The sequence below is a fragment of the Xenia sp. Carnegie-2017 genome, unplaced genomic scaffold (assembly GCF_021976095.1).
Source record: "Xenia sp. Carnegie-2017 unplaced genomic scaffold, XeniaSp_v1 HiC_scaffold_6, whole genome shotgun sequence".
NCBI classification, from domain to species: domain Eukaryota; kingdom Metazoa; phylum Cnidaria; class Anthozoa; order Malacalcyonacea; family Xeniidae; genus Xenia; species Xenia sp. Carnegie-2017.
Window position 1 is genome coordinate 3,305,613 of NW_025813526.1, and position 17,827 is coordinate 3,323,439.

Sequence of the window (17,827 nt, forward strand, 5' to 3'; positions counted from 1 at the left end):
GCCGGTATAGTGTAAAGTCAACCGGCTAGGCTACTTATTGGTATAACTTCCTCGGTCGCATTTTACTACATGACATAGTTAACGGCCCATGTTTATTACAATTTATAATAATTTACATCCATTTAGAGTACAAATGCAAAACAAAAAATTACACTAAAAATTATTGGTCATTCTACGAGAAAATTTCACCAAACATTTAACATTTAACAAAGTTTTTGTTATTTTTGTCTTGTTTTCATGCTTTCAATATTTTTCAGACCACGTAAACACTGGTTTTATAGCACTATTATATAGTTAAAAAGTATCAATGTAAAGAAGGAGAAAGCAGAACTGCATATTGGCTTTCCCAAAACGGAAGTGCTTTTTTTAGGGAAACAAAGTGATCTCTAATGAACTGAAGACATACAAAAAGTTTTATGATACAGAACAATTTGATGATACTAAACGAAACACAATACGAAAGTCAATATCTTGTAAAATCCATATGATATGGACTACATCAAGACACAAGAAAATGAGATTGTATAGAATACTGGAATTCGAGTAGGTTGCAACATCATTTTTAGACTGATATAACAGCAAGTTGGATTGATTAAACATGAAGGTTGACGAAGCTACATTATAATTTTTTCAACAGCAATTTTCACGACAATGTTCCTGTTCGTCCATTTGACCTTAAGTCATGACGTATGTCAGTTTTATTTAATTTGCCTGATGTTTAATCACTGAACGCAGAAGATCGATAATTGGTGGGGTGAATATTCATATATGTATGAATGTTCCACTTTACTATACTTTCCATTGAAATCAATGGTGATTACGGATTTTGCATGATGAACATAAGAATATGAGCCCCCTAGCCCACTCAATTATAAATCTATCGCGATTCTTTTTGATAAAATTGTGAAATAGGCTTCATCCACTTTTTCGGTCTTGTGAGTGTGTTTCGTAATATATATTTGTTTTGCAAATTTTTGGGTAAGCACTGGACTTGATTACAAAGATTAACGCTGACTTTTCAACCACATCTATTAGTCGAAGTGATCTTTTTCAATAATCAACTATGTGGAGCGATACAAGTTGTATGGAAAAAGCTTACAGTTGCAAAAACGCTGCTAAATTTATTAGCGCGCAAGATTCGCATAATGGTTTGTTGAAAATAGGCAATTGGATTCCCCCTCGTTCTTTTAATGGTTAATTTGTCGTGAATAATAACCGTTTTTTAGAGTGAGAACTATGCTACAGAGAGGAATTTTTAAAAAAGCTTGTCAAAAAAATGATGCAATAGAAATGATTGTGGCACGCGTTTCAAGCTTATGAAATTTCAGGAAATTTGGCAAATGCAGCTTCCAAATCGCAGTTAATTTTTTGAATATTCTCACTTTAAAAATGGTTATTATTGAATTTTAAATAGCATCATTATTGAATATTATTGAATTAAATATTAACGAGACTGAATTTACTAAAACTAATACATGAGTGCAAAATATAAATGCAAAGTTCCACGCAAGATTTATGTCACGATCTGCTTTCATTCTCCGCTTCCATCTGCCTGATCCTCACTGGCGATTATGTCGCAAATAAAGACCAGACTTAATGATTTTAAACTACATTTAGAGTTCCATAATAATACTCACATACACACCACATTCTATCTGTAATCCAACCTACTGATTATTGAAATACTTGGACCCGAATCAAAAGACAGTCATTCTTTAGGTACTGTCGGTCTTGTAGCGTTTCGGCGTGAGCAAACTCAACATAACCATAACCCTTGTGATTGCGAGGCGTTGTCGGTCGCTGAAATGCCAGTAGGTTTGGTCTTGTGACTAATGTCTCACTTATGTGACGTTTATAATCACCGCCATCGCTTTGATCGAGAATGGATAAAGAAATTCGTCCTGAGAAAGGCCATTCAAGCGTATCATCCCACTCAGTTTGCATCATGTGTACAAATAAAGACACGTGAGAACCATAGCCAGTATCTACTCCATTTGGGTTGATTCTTAAACGTCAATAACATGTTTTAGTATGTTGTCAACAACTATAGAGCATAAAGTTTGATTGATGGTCTAAATCAAAACAGTAGCATGATCAAGAGACCGGTTAATAAATATTAAGCGTTGCACTTATCCGACTTGTCCAGTCTTGATGAATCAGTACAACCATCTAAGTGACACAATATTCGTTGACACTAAACATCATGAAAACGGTTTTTATCATATCGTTTTTTTTGCAATAAAAATATTTAGGATGAATATTAAGGTAAAATTACTTTTGAAGCGCATCTCGCGGTGAAGCGCCGCTCCAATTAGGACGGAGAAAATCTTATAAGCACCTCGGCACTAAAACAGGTATTTACAGTAACGCAACGTTTTTGGATCGATCTGCGTTCTACTCCTCAAAATCGTTTGAATCCCGCCCATCCGAGCGACCTAATCATATATAATAAGCCCAGTGATATTAGAGTGACTAAGGCACCAGGTTTAAAAAGTGGCTTTAAAATTGAAGCGATAAGTCAGGTCATATAATTGCGTGTATTAGTCCACTTTACCATTCTTTTGTGTAATGACTCAGGCAAAAGAATAAAATATGTAAAAATGTGATTTTGTTAAACAAAAGTACAATAAAGTGCGATCAATATACCTCTGACGTAAGCCGTATGGAAAGGAGCAAATACAGGGCTTCAATTTCGGTAACGATATTTGTATCAAATTTAGTACACATATCAGTGAGTCATTATTTCAGTCAGTTCATTATAGGGTTTGTCAAATTTTCTAACTACTAAAATACAACGACGTCTATTCGTGAGACTAAATTAACTCAAATTCCATTACTCAGAAATAACGTCATGTAATTTTAGTGGTTAGAAAACGCAACAAATTCTAGTCAACTGGCTGGAATAAAGGCTAACGCTATACGCACTTATATCAGTATTTGAAAAAGGATAGCAACGACTACAGTCAAAACAAAACGGATGTTACGTAGCTCGTTTCTACTGTTGTTGTACAGACATGAGTATTGAAGAAATTCCACCTATTAAAGAAAATCCTTCGTGTAAAGTAAACTCAAGTGTCTGGGAAAATTAGTAGAGGCCAAGAGCATTTTAAATATACCTCAAGCACAATTTGTATCCATAGAAGCTGGTGTAAAAAGGAGGACTGTGTAAAGCTGTCACAACGTTTTCTCTTGCGTTTTCTCGATGGCGAGGGTAGTTCGTGATCCTCCAAAGATAGACGCCATTACACATCCGTGCTTCCAAATCAACTATCGTGTTCTTAACACTAGTCAAACCTGCTTCATTTTCTCTATGCTGTCTGTCAACACGTGCTTGAAGTAAAAATGTTATATTAATAAGACAAAAATCGAATAAATATAATGAAGAATGGTGACTAATTCTCATGCAGGACATCGCTATTGTGAAAAGATACGCAACTGAAAGATATTGTTGCTTATTTTGAAAAATAAGAACAGAAAAGCCTATCAAACAAATATACTCTTATATGTTTTTTAAATCAACGATTAATGTAGCTTGGATATCAAGCATATTTTTATACACAGAAACAATATGTAGGATGGACGGAAAATTGAAAAAACATTCAATCACGTTTTTTTTTAGAATTAGCATTCAAAACATGAATTTTCCACGATCCCTCTTTTGTTGCACCTCTGGGAACCACTAAATAGTCAGGAAAATGTCGCAAAACTCATCAGCACGTAAGATTTGCAAAAACCTTTGGTGTAAGTAAGTTGTTAGGATATTCATCCTGCTCTGTAAATTTTAGATCATTAACATTTTTCATTTCTTTAGAAAGCTATTGTTTTTATAGTGAGTGAACACAGAAAAATTAAAAAGGCAGGACCAAATTTGCGGCTGCCTACGCCACTGCTTTTAGCAGTGTTCGTATTTTTGTTTAGAAACGTCTTGCAAACGATGAATTGTTGACTCGTTCGCCAAAGAAAATCTACTTAAAACTTACGCCAGCCATCGTAATTGTTTGCATACAATAATGTAACTTTTCCCCTTTGAAATGTTTTATTTTGATTGGCTCTTATAAAGAGAATTTGAAAATCGGTTATGAATAAATTATAGAGGAAAAATTAAATATTTGTCTTTTTTCGCATTATTGTTATTTTATAAAAGAAATAAAAGATGTTTTTTGTGTTTGCACTGGCTTATGCAAACCTCGTTTGTGAAAACTCTCGACCTTCGGTCTCGGGCTACACTGATCTGCTCTCAAGTTCTCCTAAAAGTCTCCTCAGTTTGCATAAGCCTGTGCAAACACAGTAAACATCTTTTATTTCTTAAAAGAAAAACACAAAATAATATGCAATTTGGATGCCTAGCGTTCGCGTACGGTTTGGTTTCCTGACACCTTTTCACCTTGAACAATATGTGCCATATTTCAACCTTGTGTGGTTCAATTGCTTATTTCAATAGATTTTGTGCGAAAGCTGTATCGAAAGTGCTTCTAAACAACAAAATTCTTATACTAAAAATAAGTATTTGTAACAAGTCCACAATCACAGACACCATTCGTAGTCCATCTACCTCTTTCCACCAAAAGTTTTCACAAATCTTGTGAGCTGATGATTTTCCCGACATTTTCCAAACTGTTCATTTGTTTATACCCCTCGTAGAAAGAATTAACTTTATTAGAATGGGTTACCCTTGAAGCAACAAACCTAAATCTTTCTACAAAGTTACCTATTTTACGCAGAGAAATGGTGGCTTGGTAGACTGCGGCAAAAAAAAGCTTCATAAGATGCAGCGCTTATTTGATGGTGACGTAGAACGATTATTATAGCTATAAGACGAGACTTTATGTAAGTCACTTTCATCTTGTTCTACACGTACAGTTAACTTAAATGCAGGGATCATTCCCAATTTCGGTGATTAACCACAATAGCGTGTCGAGCTTTAAAGGTAAGTAAAACGCAAGGTAAGATAAATTACATTACACTTGCATTTCCAATCAATTAAGCTAATCTAATTTATTTTTCCAAAGCTGCACCCACTAATAAATTACCGGTAAGATCTCGAAAAGATCGTTCAATTTGTTCAGTTCTCAACATCAACGCGTTAATTTGATCGTTATTTCTTTTGACAAGGCGGTTGAACTCCTCCAAGTTTCTGTCAATCGTATCTGCAGCATTGCTGCTGCTCGCGCCAGCACTCGTACTAGCTTCTGCTCTGGAGGCTGGTCGATTCCTTTCGCGGCCATTTGCAGACAATAAACTAGCCAAGGCAACATTCATCAGAGATAAATGCTCCTTCATGTCACTGTTTAGATGGTGTTGCACTTGATGTCTTTGACCCTGTAGAGACAGTCAAGACACGTTTACATATGGTCAGATAGTTTGGTCAATTTTTTAATGGGAATCAAAATACTTTATATTAAACCTTGTGTTTAGGAGAAAATATTTTTTTCCTCTTTTCTTACTATAGATGCAAGGGCTAATAATATGTTTGCAAGTGATGGAGTCAGTGCTATCATTAAAGCAGAAAAAGTACCATGTATAGCATGACAACTATGTATGAAAGTGAAAAATGGCGACTCGAAAGACAGGTCATTGTGGAACAATGAGGTTAAGGTAAAAATATGGCTTAATGGAAAACCACCTTCTTAACAACATTTTTAACAGCTACGCAAAACTTGCTCGTTATTCCTAGAGTAAATATGGATGTTGCATATTATATCCTAAATTTCATCTCTATCCATTCACATGAAAGTATGAAAAGCTTCATACTACATTCACACTACATTCACACTACATTTCATACTACATTCACATGTAGTATGAAAAGCTTAGTAAACAAAAAAAGTATTCTTAATCCTCTTATGGGCAATAAAATGCAATTTAAGATGTCTACGATGGTAATGTTGCCTACATAAATATTTTAAACATCTTTTTCATAAATATATTTATTAGTGATGAAATGCATTTGCATGGGATGGTACTAAAGCGAGGCTCCATTGTTGTCCTGAAAATAAAATCATTGTCAATAAAAAACATGATCTAAACACCTTCTTCTGACCTCAGCAATCTGGAGCAGAGATTAATCTTTAAGTACCACAATTTTTGTGAAATTTTGAGAAATAGACTAATTATTTTAAGCAAAACATTTCTTTTCCGGCAACTACTTTCCTCAGTCGACACTTACCGACCACTTGCATCCAATATTTCGATATTCACAAAAAATGTTTGCTTTCGGACATTCCTTCTCGTGACCAGAATTCAACTATAATTTAACAAAGAATATAAACACATTGTAACACAAACTAAGTGAGCAAGACTAACAGTTACATGCAGGCGTTCCAGTAATTTTAATTTAATTATTAAATTTACGAGGTAAGACACAACCACATTTATCTCAGTTTGGGCGCCAACATCCTATGCCACGTCAATGAATGAATGAATGAAATTTTTATTTAGAAAGGGTAGCTCTGTCAGGTGCTAAATGCACTTGTTATCAATAGAGGCCCTAAGATATATCTTAGGGCCTCTATATCAGACTTATATCGGACATATGACGTAGCAACTTTAATTTACATATTTCCATTTTGCCAGGCGTTCATCAAATGATTGCGCAGAATCACAATTCTAACAAAGGTGCAACTTATGCAAATTGTTATCTTGTGAGACAATTTAGACTTTGTAGAAGCTTTGCCTAGTTCAGTTTTAAGTGACAATGTCATTGACTAAATCCCCTTATACACTTTGCAATTGATTGCTATTCATATAATTCGAGTTTAACGCTTTACGATATCCTTATCTATACATAAGTCTCTAAATCATTTGAAGTGAATGATCAATAACAAACAATACTTTTCTCTCAATAAGTTGCTTTCTGCCATGCACGTCGCACTGACGTGTGTAGTATATATTATGTCATGTTCTACAATAAGTTGTCAATTGTTAATATATATACCACAACATACCTTTTCTCGAAGCATTTTTTTGTTACAATTTGGGCAAGTGACCGTTACTTTTTGGCATTTCCCAAGGTGATCCTTAAATAGCAAAACACGAAACTGGAGTGAAACTAACTTTTGATTCATGAATTTACCTCGGAATATACTAACATAAGAGCGAGAAAATTTTGACTACTGAAAATTTGCAAAAATCGGATGTTTGAAAATATGAGTACATTTTACGAAAGTTAAGCCTTATGGCAAATAATAACTGCGAAAATAAAAAGTGTCAGTAAAGCATGTATATACTTGTGACTTATACTATGTAATACTTGTTTCCAACAATTATCAGACGTCTTTATGCGATTCTTTTCTGTGTTGCATGTCTTTAAGACTAATAAAATGGTTTCGAGAGAAGTCTGGTCGAACTCAATAGCGTTGTAAATGGTAATAACAAGGAAGATTGATTCTTAATCAACTGCTGTAAATAAAAATTATCGATATTAAAGAAATGCAGTTAATTTTGATGGCTCCAAAGGTTTTCATCTTGTTAATTTGAAAGATTTCTGGCTTTGAGAACATTACAATTTTTCTTCTATTTCTCTAGCGTATTCTTTAGAATTTCTTAGTGATATTTCCTAAGGTTTAAATGGCGATCTGAACAGTCTTTTTTATTTACAGAAATACCTAAACATAAAGAAGTTGCAGGACGAGAACGCGGGACAACTAGATCTCGCTGCCATCAAACATTAAAACTTTTGCTATCGCTTTCTTTGTTATTGAGGAACATTGTCTACAGTCGCATGTTGTGTTTTCTTTGGGCCGGGCACTAAAAGTCAATTGATCCAATGTATAATGTTTTGTGGTATAAATTCTTGCTAATAGCACTTCTTACTCAAATGAATTCTCAATATGATGAACAAAACAAAAATCAGTGAAAGCATCTGATTGAATCCCTGTATGCAGTGGCGAAGCCAGCCCGACTATTTAGTCCTGCTACTCATTTATTTGTTTTCCCTCACTGTGAAAGCAATAGATTTTTAAAGAAATGAATAATGATAATGATCTATACATCTAGTAGAAAGAGTGCTCGCAAATTATCCCTGTTAATCACTCTACGGAAAAGATCAATTATATAAAATATGTTACAACTTTTGAAACGTTTAGTATTTGGTTGGGCTCACTTAAGCCATGTTATCTACCAAGCTTTTAGGTTATCAAGAGACAATTTCCTCCAAGAAGTGTGGACATTGTCCAACAATTTACTCTTGGGATTTCTTTATGAAGCATAATTTTAACGTGTCAGTGACAATTCTTTGACCGCTAAGCAATTCACTAGCTATTTTGCTCTGGGAGTACCCTTCTTCAAAAATTCTAACATCATTCCACAGCATACGACATTGATTCTCAGCTTTGCACCAATAATTACGCAACTTATCCACATTCTTCTCATCCAATGAATAATTCTTCCCTCACTAAGTGGTACTGGAATGAACTCCAACTTACGATCATATATGTCAAATATTCTTCGCAACGATTCTCGGCACATTTCATTTAACATGGCTAAACATAGCTGATTACTTATGGAAACAGAAACAGAATGCAAAGGTTTTTGACAAGCTAAATCTTCTGCATGTATAGGAAATTCCAATTTGAGCAGTTCCTTTTCTTTGCTTGGGTATAAATATTGGCATGCATACGTGGGTAATAAAGTGAGCCGTGAGAGATACAGCGAAAGCCACTAGGTTAAAAATGCTTTTTATTCAACGTAAATGGAGAATTTTCTTCACCTTCAAAGAAATAGTTGATAGACGTTTATTGATCAGTTCCTTTAACCAAAAAAATTTACTTGCAAGAATATGTAGTGGTTTAGGGCGAATATTAGGTTTTAGTATTTAACAATTTTTATAATAAATTCCATGGACGTGTTATGTTGACGTATGTACTTCTATGCACATAGTGTTCAATCAATAGTATATCAAATATTTTCTGCATGGTACGCAAGTGTTTCAAAACAGGAATTGTGCTAATAACCATTCTATAAATTAATGCATGCATTAATTCTTATCTTCATTGATAAAGAAACCACTAAAATAGGTAGTTATGAAAAATCACTACATGAAACTAATTAATAACCAGGACAAGCAGACAATTTCAAATAATATCAAAGAGGATATTTATTATTAAGAGTTTGAAACAATGTGGATATTTTTGATTATTTATATTTTGAATGGCAGTTATGTTAGAGAACTATAAGACTAAAATATACTAACATTAAAATAGATTTTTATCTCTATTTTAATGTTAGTATATTTTAGTCTTATAGTTCTCTAATTACATAACTGCCATTTCCGCTTGTAAATATATAAAAGTTTCGCAGCCTGCATTGTAAACCATAAGTCTGATGATGTCTTTGGAATAAAGACGAAATATTACACATTATTTTGTTTCAAACTCTTGTAATATCTTGAATATCAAGAATACGAGATGTCCCTCTTCGGAATTTGCTTTATTTTGTATTATTTGAAACTAATTAAGAATATTAACGTGTATATAGTGTTTAATTATATAACAAGAATAATTACATGAACACGGTAACCGGGATTCAGCGAGGCGTGTAATCATTTTGAGTCATTGAAAGGAGTAAAAACTTTAAGGGCAAAACTTACAACCTTTTCTGACAAGCGTCATATGTCATTTTAGTCGTAATTTTCAAATCAGGCTAAATTATTTGTTTTCATTTAAATGTTTTGTGATTTTGCAAAGTCAGAGCATAGAGAAATTGCTTAAATAAGTTTTGAAGTATTTAATCTTTTCCAATTACCAAAATGATTTAAGGCTTCGAGGCCACCGGGCTCATTTAATCAGCCCATAGGAATTTGACTAATTTAGTACGTGATTTATAGATTTGATATGAAGTTTGTTGAGTATCTGAAATCTTTACACGAAAAAACTCTTTTATGGTTTTAGTGTTACATTTGTGAACAAGGAATTGAACAGGGTTTAAAATTTAAGGTTTTTAACCCATCGTAAAAATGAGAAAACTAGTTCTCATACTTTTCATAAAATGCATCTACACCGGTATAATACAGTATTCGCCGTGATTATCATACGAAAATTGTCTCATTTTACTACCCAAGAAAATGACAATTAGTTATTCTGTAAAACAGAATAATGGTAGTCTATAAACAGAACTCCACCAACAAAAACGCATTTCCTTAAATAAAATTTGCCCAAATAACACACATAGAAAGCATACCTTCATATTTTTTTGTAGAATCTCTGTTTTACAATACTGGCAAGTAACAGTTCTTTTTGGACAATCTTTTCTCAAATGTTGATCAAGAGCTCTCCTCTCAATGCTTTGATTGCATCCTTTGGGACAAGGAATCTCAACGTACTCACAAGTTTTCAGGTGGTCCTACAGATGTAATTTATACTACAGCGTTAGAATTCTTTTGTTTGAACTTTTTACGCAACTCTAGCAGCCCTTCTAACTCGCAACATCAAATGTTAAATGTAGATATGAAATCAAACACCGCACTACAAAAAAAACAAAACATTCTTTCGTATCAAATGTTAAGTTTGTTAGTACAATGCACGTTTATGTTACCATTGTCATCTTATTTGAATTTAAATTTACTAACAACATTAACATGTATTTTTATAGGGAGAATGGCTTGGGTAGCATACGTTCTTAGGTCAAGTCAGCGTAAGCTTTTATTTTTTAAGCATAAACTAGCTAACTGCGCTACACAAAATTCATTCACTCTGTAATTTCAAAATCTATAACATAAGGAGTGTGCTGTTGAGGGAAATGAAATATAAAGAAGCAACGAGGCTTGCAAGTTGAAAGGTTTTACGAATTTTATCTTGCAAAATGCAGTACCAAAAATTGCAAAATATCGAGGACAGCGAAGTTTTTAGCATAATGAAAAGACGTAAAAGCTTAGAATAAGGGAAATTAGTACGCAGGTTTATAAGTTTTATTTCATTCAGCATCATCCGGGTATGTAACGACCGGTTAACATGATCCAATTTGTCGGATCCAATTGTTTCGGGTCCGACTTTTGGTTGCTTGTTCAGACGGTCCGATCTTTTTGTTGATATTTATAGTTGTTTAGATATTTATAGTTGTGTGAAAAGCCATTTGTGTTATCCAGTACTTTTATCTGCACAGTTATCGTATTTTTGTTCTTGTTTCCAAGTTTTTTAGTCGGATTCCTTTGACTTTGTCGAATAAAAATAAAGCAAGTTGTATTTCCATCCGATTTTTCAGATTGACGGATCTGACTATGGAGGCTCACTTTATATGTATGTGTTCACCCACGATCTGTTTTTATGGATTCGACAAAATCGGATCAAACAAATCAGAACGTGTCAACGAGCAGTAAGTCAGAAACACTAACAAAATTATAGTTAAAATTGAAACTAATTTTCAAACAATTATATGGGTAAAGTTTTGTCTTCAAAATATTGTTTGGAAATTTTCAACCATCAGAATTACTCCCATATTATTTTCAACTTATAATGAAGCGTTGCAATGTATTCTGACTTACCATTGACCCACCACTAATTATAATCCTTGTCTTAGCCATTTTAATAGTGAATAAATATCTATTTTGATATCAGTTAAGGCTGCTTTCCACTGTTGCATTTTTCAAAGCGCGTACACATACGTTACCGTACGTATCCTCCAAGCGCGTCAACGCACAAGTTGAGAACAACTTAACTTTTACGCAGCAAAATTGAAAAACGCGAGCAATTATCCAATGAAAATGAATTTACAGAATACGTGCTTTACAGTGAAGTACGCTTTTGCCACTTGATTTACAAGTTGAAAAAAGATGGAAAATATATACAAAAGTTGAGAAGAAACTTATTGAAGAAATTGAAAAATATCCAACGCTTTGGAATACAAAAGAGGCTGATGCTGTGAATGCAGCCTGTCAATCAATGTATTCAGGTATAAATGCATATGTTGTGTTGTGTTTTTGTTATAGTTTCAGCACCGAACGAAGTGTATTCTAAATTATTTTTTGACCCAGTAAACGACTACAAAGACAGAATTTGGAAAAACCTACGCGATTCATATGTCCGTGTGTTAAGTGGAAATGGGAAAAAAAGTGGAGCAGGGGTGGTTGAAATTGCACATTATCCGTACCTTATGGCACTGTCATTTTTAAAACCTTATGTTAATATTCGAACATAGAATTCGGTCAGCAATTTCCAACCAGTCGTTCAGCAAGCTCTTTCAAGTCCATGCCAAGATCAACTTACCATCACATCTGAACCTCCTACTAATGATTTAACAGTTGGTGTTGAGGAATTTTCTCAAGAAGAATCTTTCCCTTCATTTGAGATTATTGAAAACGTTCAAAATGATGCTTCAAAACAACTGTGTAAGAAAAGGTCTTATGCAGCAATGTCACAAAAGCAACTTGATCGGGCCTTGGATGTAAAAATCATAGAGTATATATCTCTATGATAATCCTTGGTGAGAAATCCTTGCAAAATCAATCAGCTGTGGTAACGTAGAAGATGCATGTGGCAAAAGTGTTGTTGTTTAGCTACATTTGTTGGATAAAGAAGCAAAAAGTAAGGCAATGAGTAAAATTGTTTTAAGTGAAGCAATCTCTTCAATGTCAACAAACAGCTAGGATAAGGATGTAAAGTAAAATGAAGCGAAAAACTTAAGTTATTGAACTAACTTTCCAGTTACTTTGAAAAGTCGTTGCTGTTTGTAAGAAACAGATTATTTTTTGTTCAGTTGAACTTAAATTTCATAATTAAATTAACATAACTTATTAATAAGATGATGTTATAAATGTAAAATTGTTTTACAGAAACAGGTTTATTTTTCTTGTTTACCATTATTTTGCGTATAGGCATGTTGCCAAGGTTCTTCCACTTCTGATGAGCAGAAATGATTCGTTAGTAAATTTTGCACAGATTTGGCATTTCGTGAATAGTTATTGCTTCCTTATCGTGAAATTTGTTGCAGAAATTTGTGTCTGCTTCTGTCAACGATCGCCATCCTCCTGGCAAATTCTTTCCATACCTATAAAAATTTCTTTAGTTATAACGTTTTTGGTTATTGAACACTGTGGCAATTTCAGAACTGTATGCATTCTTGATGATTTTCAAAAATATTGGTATTATCATGCACATGTCTTATAATGAACAGTAGTAGCTGCTTAAGATGATAAGACCATAACCAACTGACTTAAAATTAGGTACCGGCATTCAAAAATTGTATATATCATAGTAACTATAAGATAAAATATACTAAGATAAAAAAAACCCATCATATTATAAACTCAAGATTTAAGTTATCTTAACAAGAGAAAATAGCAATTATACCTGCCTTCTGCGTCAACAAATCCAGCTGGGCAATACCTTTTTGATGAATTAGAAATAACGAATCCTTCTAACATCAGGTAATTGTGAAGGGCACAGACTACTTTAGCTACACTTGCCACCTTTTTAGCTGAAGCCAGTATAGGTCTTCTTAACACTCTCCACTTAGCTGCAGTGTTTCCGAATGCATTCTCAACAACTCTCCTTGCTCGTGACAGACGGTATTTGAATATTTTGAGCTTTTTATCAAGGAATTTTCCCGGATAGGGTTTCATCATATGGTTTAAGGGGGAATGAATCATCAGCAGTGAACAGATATGGGCAAACTTCTGTTGGTTTATTTGGAAGGGTATCTGCAAATGGTAACTTTAAACTGCCATCTTCAATGGCTCTTCCAAATTTAGACTCACCAAACACACCTCCATCACTATTTCTGCCTGAACTGCCAATTTCCACCGTAGTAAACAAGTACCTAGCATCACAAACTGCCAACAGAACAATGCTATGTGTTCCTACATGGAAATATAAAATTGTCAAAAAATCATACTCGCTTAATCACAATATTCACAAACATGCATTTTCCGTTGACTTGTCCAACATGTAAGCAGCAAATTTACAATGTATATCGTTATCTAAGAACTCTTATTTACCTTAAAAAATGACGAACCAGCCGGAGGGGAAATTGCATGACTACATGTTTGCCATCAATGGCTCCGCAACACATTGGAAAGTTCCAAAGCTGCCAAAAATCTGTTGCAATTTTTTTCGATTCGCCTGTTGTCGAGGGAGGCTTGATAAACGGTTACAACGCAGACCACAGAGCGCCGGAAGACTCCTCTACGCTTTTGGTCACAGTAGCGTGGCCAAGTCAAAAACTGAAGGCTATGCTTTGTCGAGAGTCGCCTGTTGATAAAAAGCGAAGAGTAACAGCGAAGCGTTCTTCAGGACTCACAGGCTCGCAGTATAAAGAATTCTTTTTCAAGTATGGCCCAACCAAGAAGTAAATCAAACCGCGCAGGGGTCATCCGAAAGTATTGATAAAATGATTCATGATCATTTAACCGCATTTCTTGAATGAGCCGATGGTATTCCCCCAGTTCTTTTTGCCGCTTTAAAATATCTTTAATCCAAAACCTTTGTAAACCTTTCGTTTTCGTCTTTGGCGAAACAAAAGTAGAATTGCTAATTTTCGCTCCTCTTTCGACGCCATTTTGAATTGCAGCACGCATTAAATTTATGCGCAACGCAAAACGCAGCACTGGAGATTAAAAATCCGTGCGTATTTATCTATGGATGTACGCACGGAAAAAAACGCAACAGTGGAAAGCAGCCTTTAGTCTTCCTTTACCACCAAATCCCTTACCATCAGCCATTTGATTCCTTTTTTCCGTTTTTTAGTTTCCGCAACCGACTGTCAACTCTTTTCTAGGCATGTCGAATGCATTCCAGTTCGTTTGGTATGCATTGTTCACCATATGGCTTGTTTTCCACAATGGTGTTGAAATAAGAGGAATCCCCATCTCCAAGCATGTTCGTATATTTTAGTTCTCTAGTAGATAGCGATCTTTGAAATAAACGCAAGCACCTGTTGCCTACATACTGTTTGCACTTCCCACATGATTGATCTTGCAGGTGTGTGAAGCATTCCATTCTACAAATCTAGACATGTAGTCATCTTTCTTCTTTTGCATTTGAGACATTGAGTACACTAGTCTGACATCACTTGAACATCAAGACGTTCCTTGAGTCTAAGGAGATTGCCGTCACAACACCATTGTGAGAAGCATGACCCCTCTTTTGCCACGTTCCATCAATTGAAATCCCACATTCACCATCATTGTAAGCATTCTCCTCCCTCAAATTCATGCTGTCATTTACCACTGGCAAAAACCTATTTTGGATTTTGATTACAATCCGACGAGCTGGTGGAGCAGGCATATTCATGAGTTTGGTAAAAAAACTCATGGCACTGTGTCCTCTGCGGATTTCTCTAAATGCAAGAACTGCTCTAACATTCCTTTCATGGGAACGTCCTTGCTTTTTTGACTTTTTGTTAAAACAGCACTTCCATTCACACTCCAAACTTTTACTTTGGAGCAAATTGTAATATGTGAATCCTTTTTTTTTCATGTCAATATATGAATTCAAATCGTCACCACATTTCAAAATATTGTCAAAAACAGTGAAAAAAATGGACATGTCCATAAATATTGTACCCTCCTTTAGATCAGTATACTCAGGGGCTAGAAGCAATTAAAATTCGCCGTATTTTTACCAATTTTTTGGCAGAAGGCCCAGGATCTTTATAAACGTCACCATCATCTTGGAAAAATTTTCGTTTCTTTGATGGTGTATGCCTCGCATTTTTTTTATTTATTTCGTGAATTTCCCATTTATAAACATTGATACATTAAGAATAAAACCAATAAAAGATATTTGAATGAGCAGAGGACAATTTTTCAACTAAGAACTGCAAAAAAATAACTTTCCGATACACCTTGGCTCACGCAACGAAATGGATGAAGGTTATTGAACGAAGATTATTGAACGAAAAGAATTGTAGATAAAATAAACGTGTTTCCGTCATTCAAACTGACAAAGCATGTGATGGGAGAACTTTAAAAAGCATATACCAAACGTAGAATTTGATAAAGCGTAGGTTATGCTGAATTATACGAGGAATTATGCGGATAAAACATGTTGCTAAGGCGTCGCTATGAAGGATATTTTAACTCTTGTCACTGAGAACACATTTTAAACATAACGACACATTCTAACTCACCTCAAGATTTTTTAGGGGACCATTCCACGGACATTCTTTGTTATTTTTTAGTGTACGACATTTGACATTTAGCTGATTGATTTCTCTTTTGGCAAAGTTATCGGCGTATATCTGAGTGGTGAAAGTAGAAAAAACACTTAAAAAATAAACGTCGTTGTAACGTCGAAATAAGACCAAATCGTTACAATAAGACTATTAAAGGGTATGGGCAATGAAAATAGCGATCTTCCAAAAATCATCTTGATTGACAAATTGTCACTTCATAAGCATTAGAAAAAAATTTTTGATTACTGAGAGCGTTTTGGAATACTTACCAGGAGGATTTTAACTTTCCCGTAGACTGTGAAATTTGCCATCTTGTTTCGGATAACAATATGATAATTTATGTTGACTATTCCGTAGTGACGTTATTTGCGGGATGCTCAAAAATTTTTACATGTTTTGGTTTGTCAAATTCCGACTTTAAAGCAGTCACTTCACCTATTTTTTGTGGTTTTTCTTCTCAGTCCTCAATACTAAGAAATAACTATTATATTGAACTTATCAAAACACGTCTACCCGCAAGTGACGTCACTTCTTTTCGCGTTAATTTTTGAATCTTAGAAACAAGATTGCGAATTTCTCTGTCGACGGGATAGTTAAAATCCTCCTGGTAAGTACTCCAAAACGCTCTCAATAATAAAAATTTTTAATAATGCTTATGAAGTGACAATTTGTCAATCAAGATGATTTTTGGAAGATCGCTATTTTCATTGCCCATACCCTTTAATATACTACAAAATTTATATATTAGTAAACCACAGAAGAAAAGAGCGTGAGACTAATGTGTGATAGCGTAAATCTTATCATCTAAAAAGAGTAAGAACACACAAAAAACAGCGCGAAACTTCATTAACATCCGAAATATAGATGTCCAACATAATATTCTGAGTAAAGCCATTTTGGAATCATGATAAAAATTTTATTCGATCGATAGTAAATTCATCAACAAATAATATACGTACAAACAAATAAATTTATATATACGCAAGTTAAATTACGTGCAAGTTGAATACAACTCGTGCGAAAAGCTGGAAAAGCTACTTTTTTAATGAAGAGAACTTTGAAACTTTTTCTAACATCAATGTAACCAGGGATATACCGGGCGGGAAGCGAATTCTTGTTATAAATATTAAAGCCCAGCAAAGTCCTTTAAAAGAGCCACTCAATACAAAAATGACGTATGAAAAGGAAGAGGAAACGTTACGCTACTAAATAAATATTTCTTTTTTATACGTCATTTTTGTATTGAATGGCTCTTTTAAAAGCACTTTGCAGGGCTTTAATATTTATAACAACATCAATGTAGCCCAAAAATAAGCCCAGTAAAATAGTACAACGAAATAACCTGTCACCAGCAACACATTGAAGGCAACTGCGATCAGAAATATGAAGGAAAGTAACGCAAGCGACGTTAGACTAAAGTGAAGTATTTTAGTAGCATTTTTGCTAATTAACACCTAGCTCACTCTAAGATGGTTAGGTGTTAGCTGGTATGACTCAGGGGTGGCCTGGGCACCAAAACTGTTCCTTGGGTCGAGATTAAGATTCATGTTCCTAACATCCGAAGCTGACCACCCCTTCCCGACTAACACCTTCACATCGATATGGTGGAAATAACGATAGACATAAATAGACAGACAACAACAAGAAAAGTAGGTACGTAATGCGTACATGAGAGTAGCCCATCAAGTATGTAGATTTATAAACATAACTCAAAAGATTTAAA

The 17,827-nt window shown here is 34.4% G+C and overlaps 1 protein-coding gene across 5 annotated transcripts in view; it reads right to left on the reverse strand.

The window, feature by feature from the left end:
• Positions 1 to 60: 60 nt before the first annotated feature.
• LOC124458537 (TNF receptor-associated factor 6-like) overlaps positions 61 to 17,827 on the reverse strand; it is a 58,197-nt gene continuing 40,430 nt past the window's right edge. For 4 of the 5 annotated variants that reach the window (XM_047008531.1, XM_047008530.1, XM_047008532.1 and 1 more), the window contains 7 exons: positions 16,060 to 16,170; positions 10,177 to 10,338; positions 6,945 to 7,016; positions 6,167 to 6,244; positions 5,031 to 5,319; positions 3,117 to 3,330; positions 61 to 2,005 (listed from right to left, as the gene is read on the reverse strand). In XM_047008531.1, the coding sequence (XP_046864487.1) occupies positions 1,675 to 2,005; positions 3,117 to 3,330; positions 5,031 to 5,319; positions 6,167 to 6,244; positions 6,945 to 7,016; positions 10,177 to 10,338; positions 16,060 to 16,170 (1,257 nt within the window). In that variant the 3' untranslated portion in view covers positions 61 to 1,674. Of the gene's footprint in view, positions 2,006 to 2,518; positions 3,037 to 3,116; positions 3,331 to 5,030; positions 5,320 to 6,166; positions 6,245 to 6,944; positions 7,017 to 10,176; positions 10,339 to 16,059; positions 16,171 to 17,827 lie in introns of those variants that run through there. The other variant, XM_047008534.1, reaches the window with a different exon arrangement.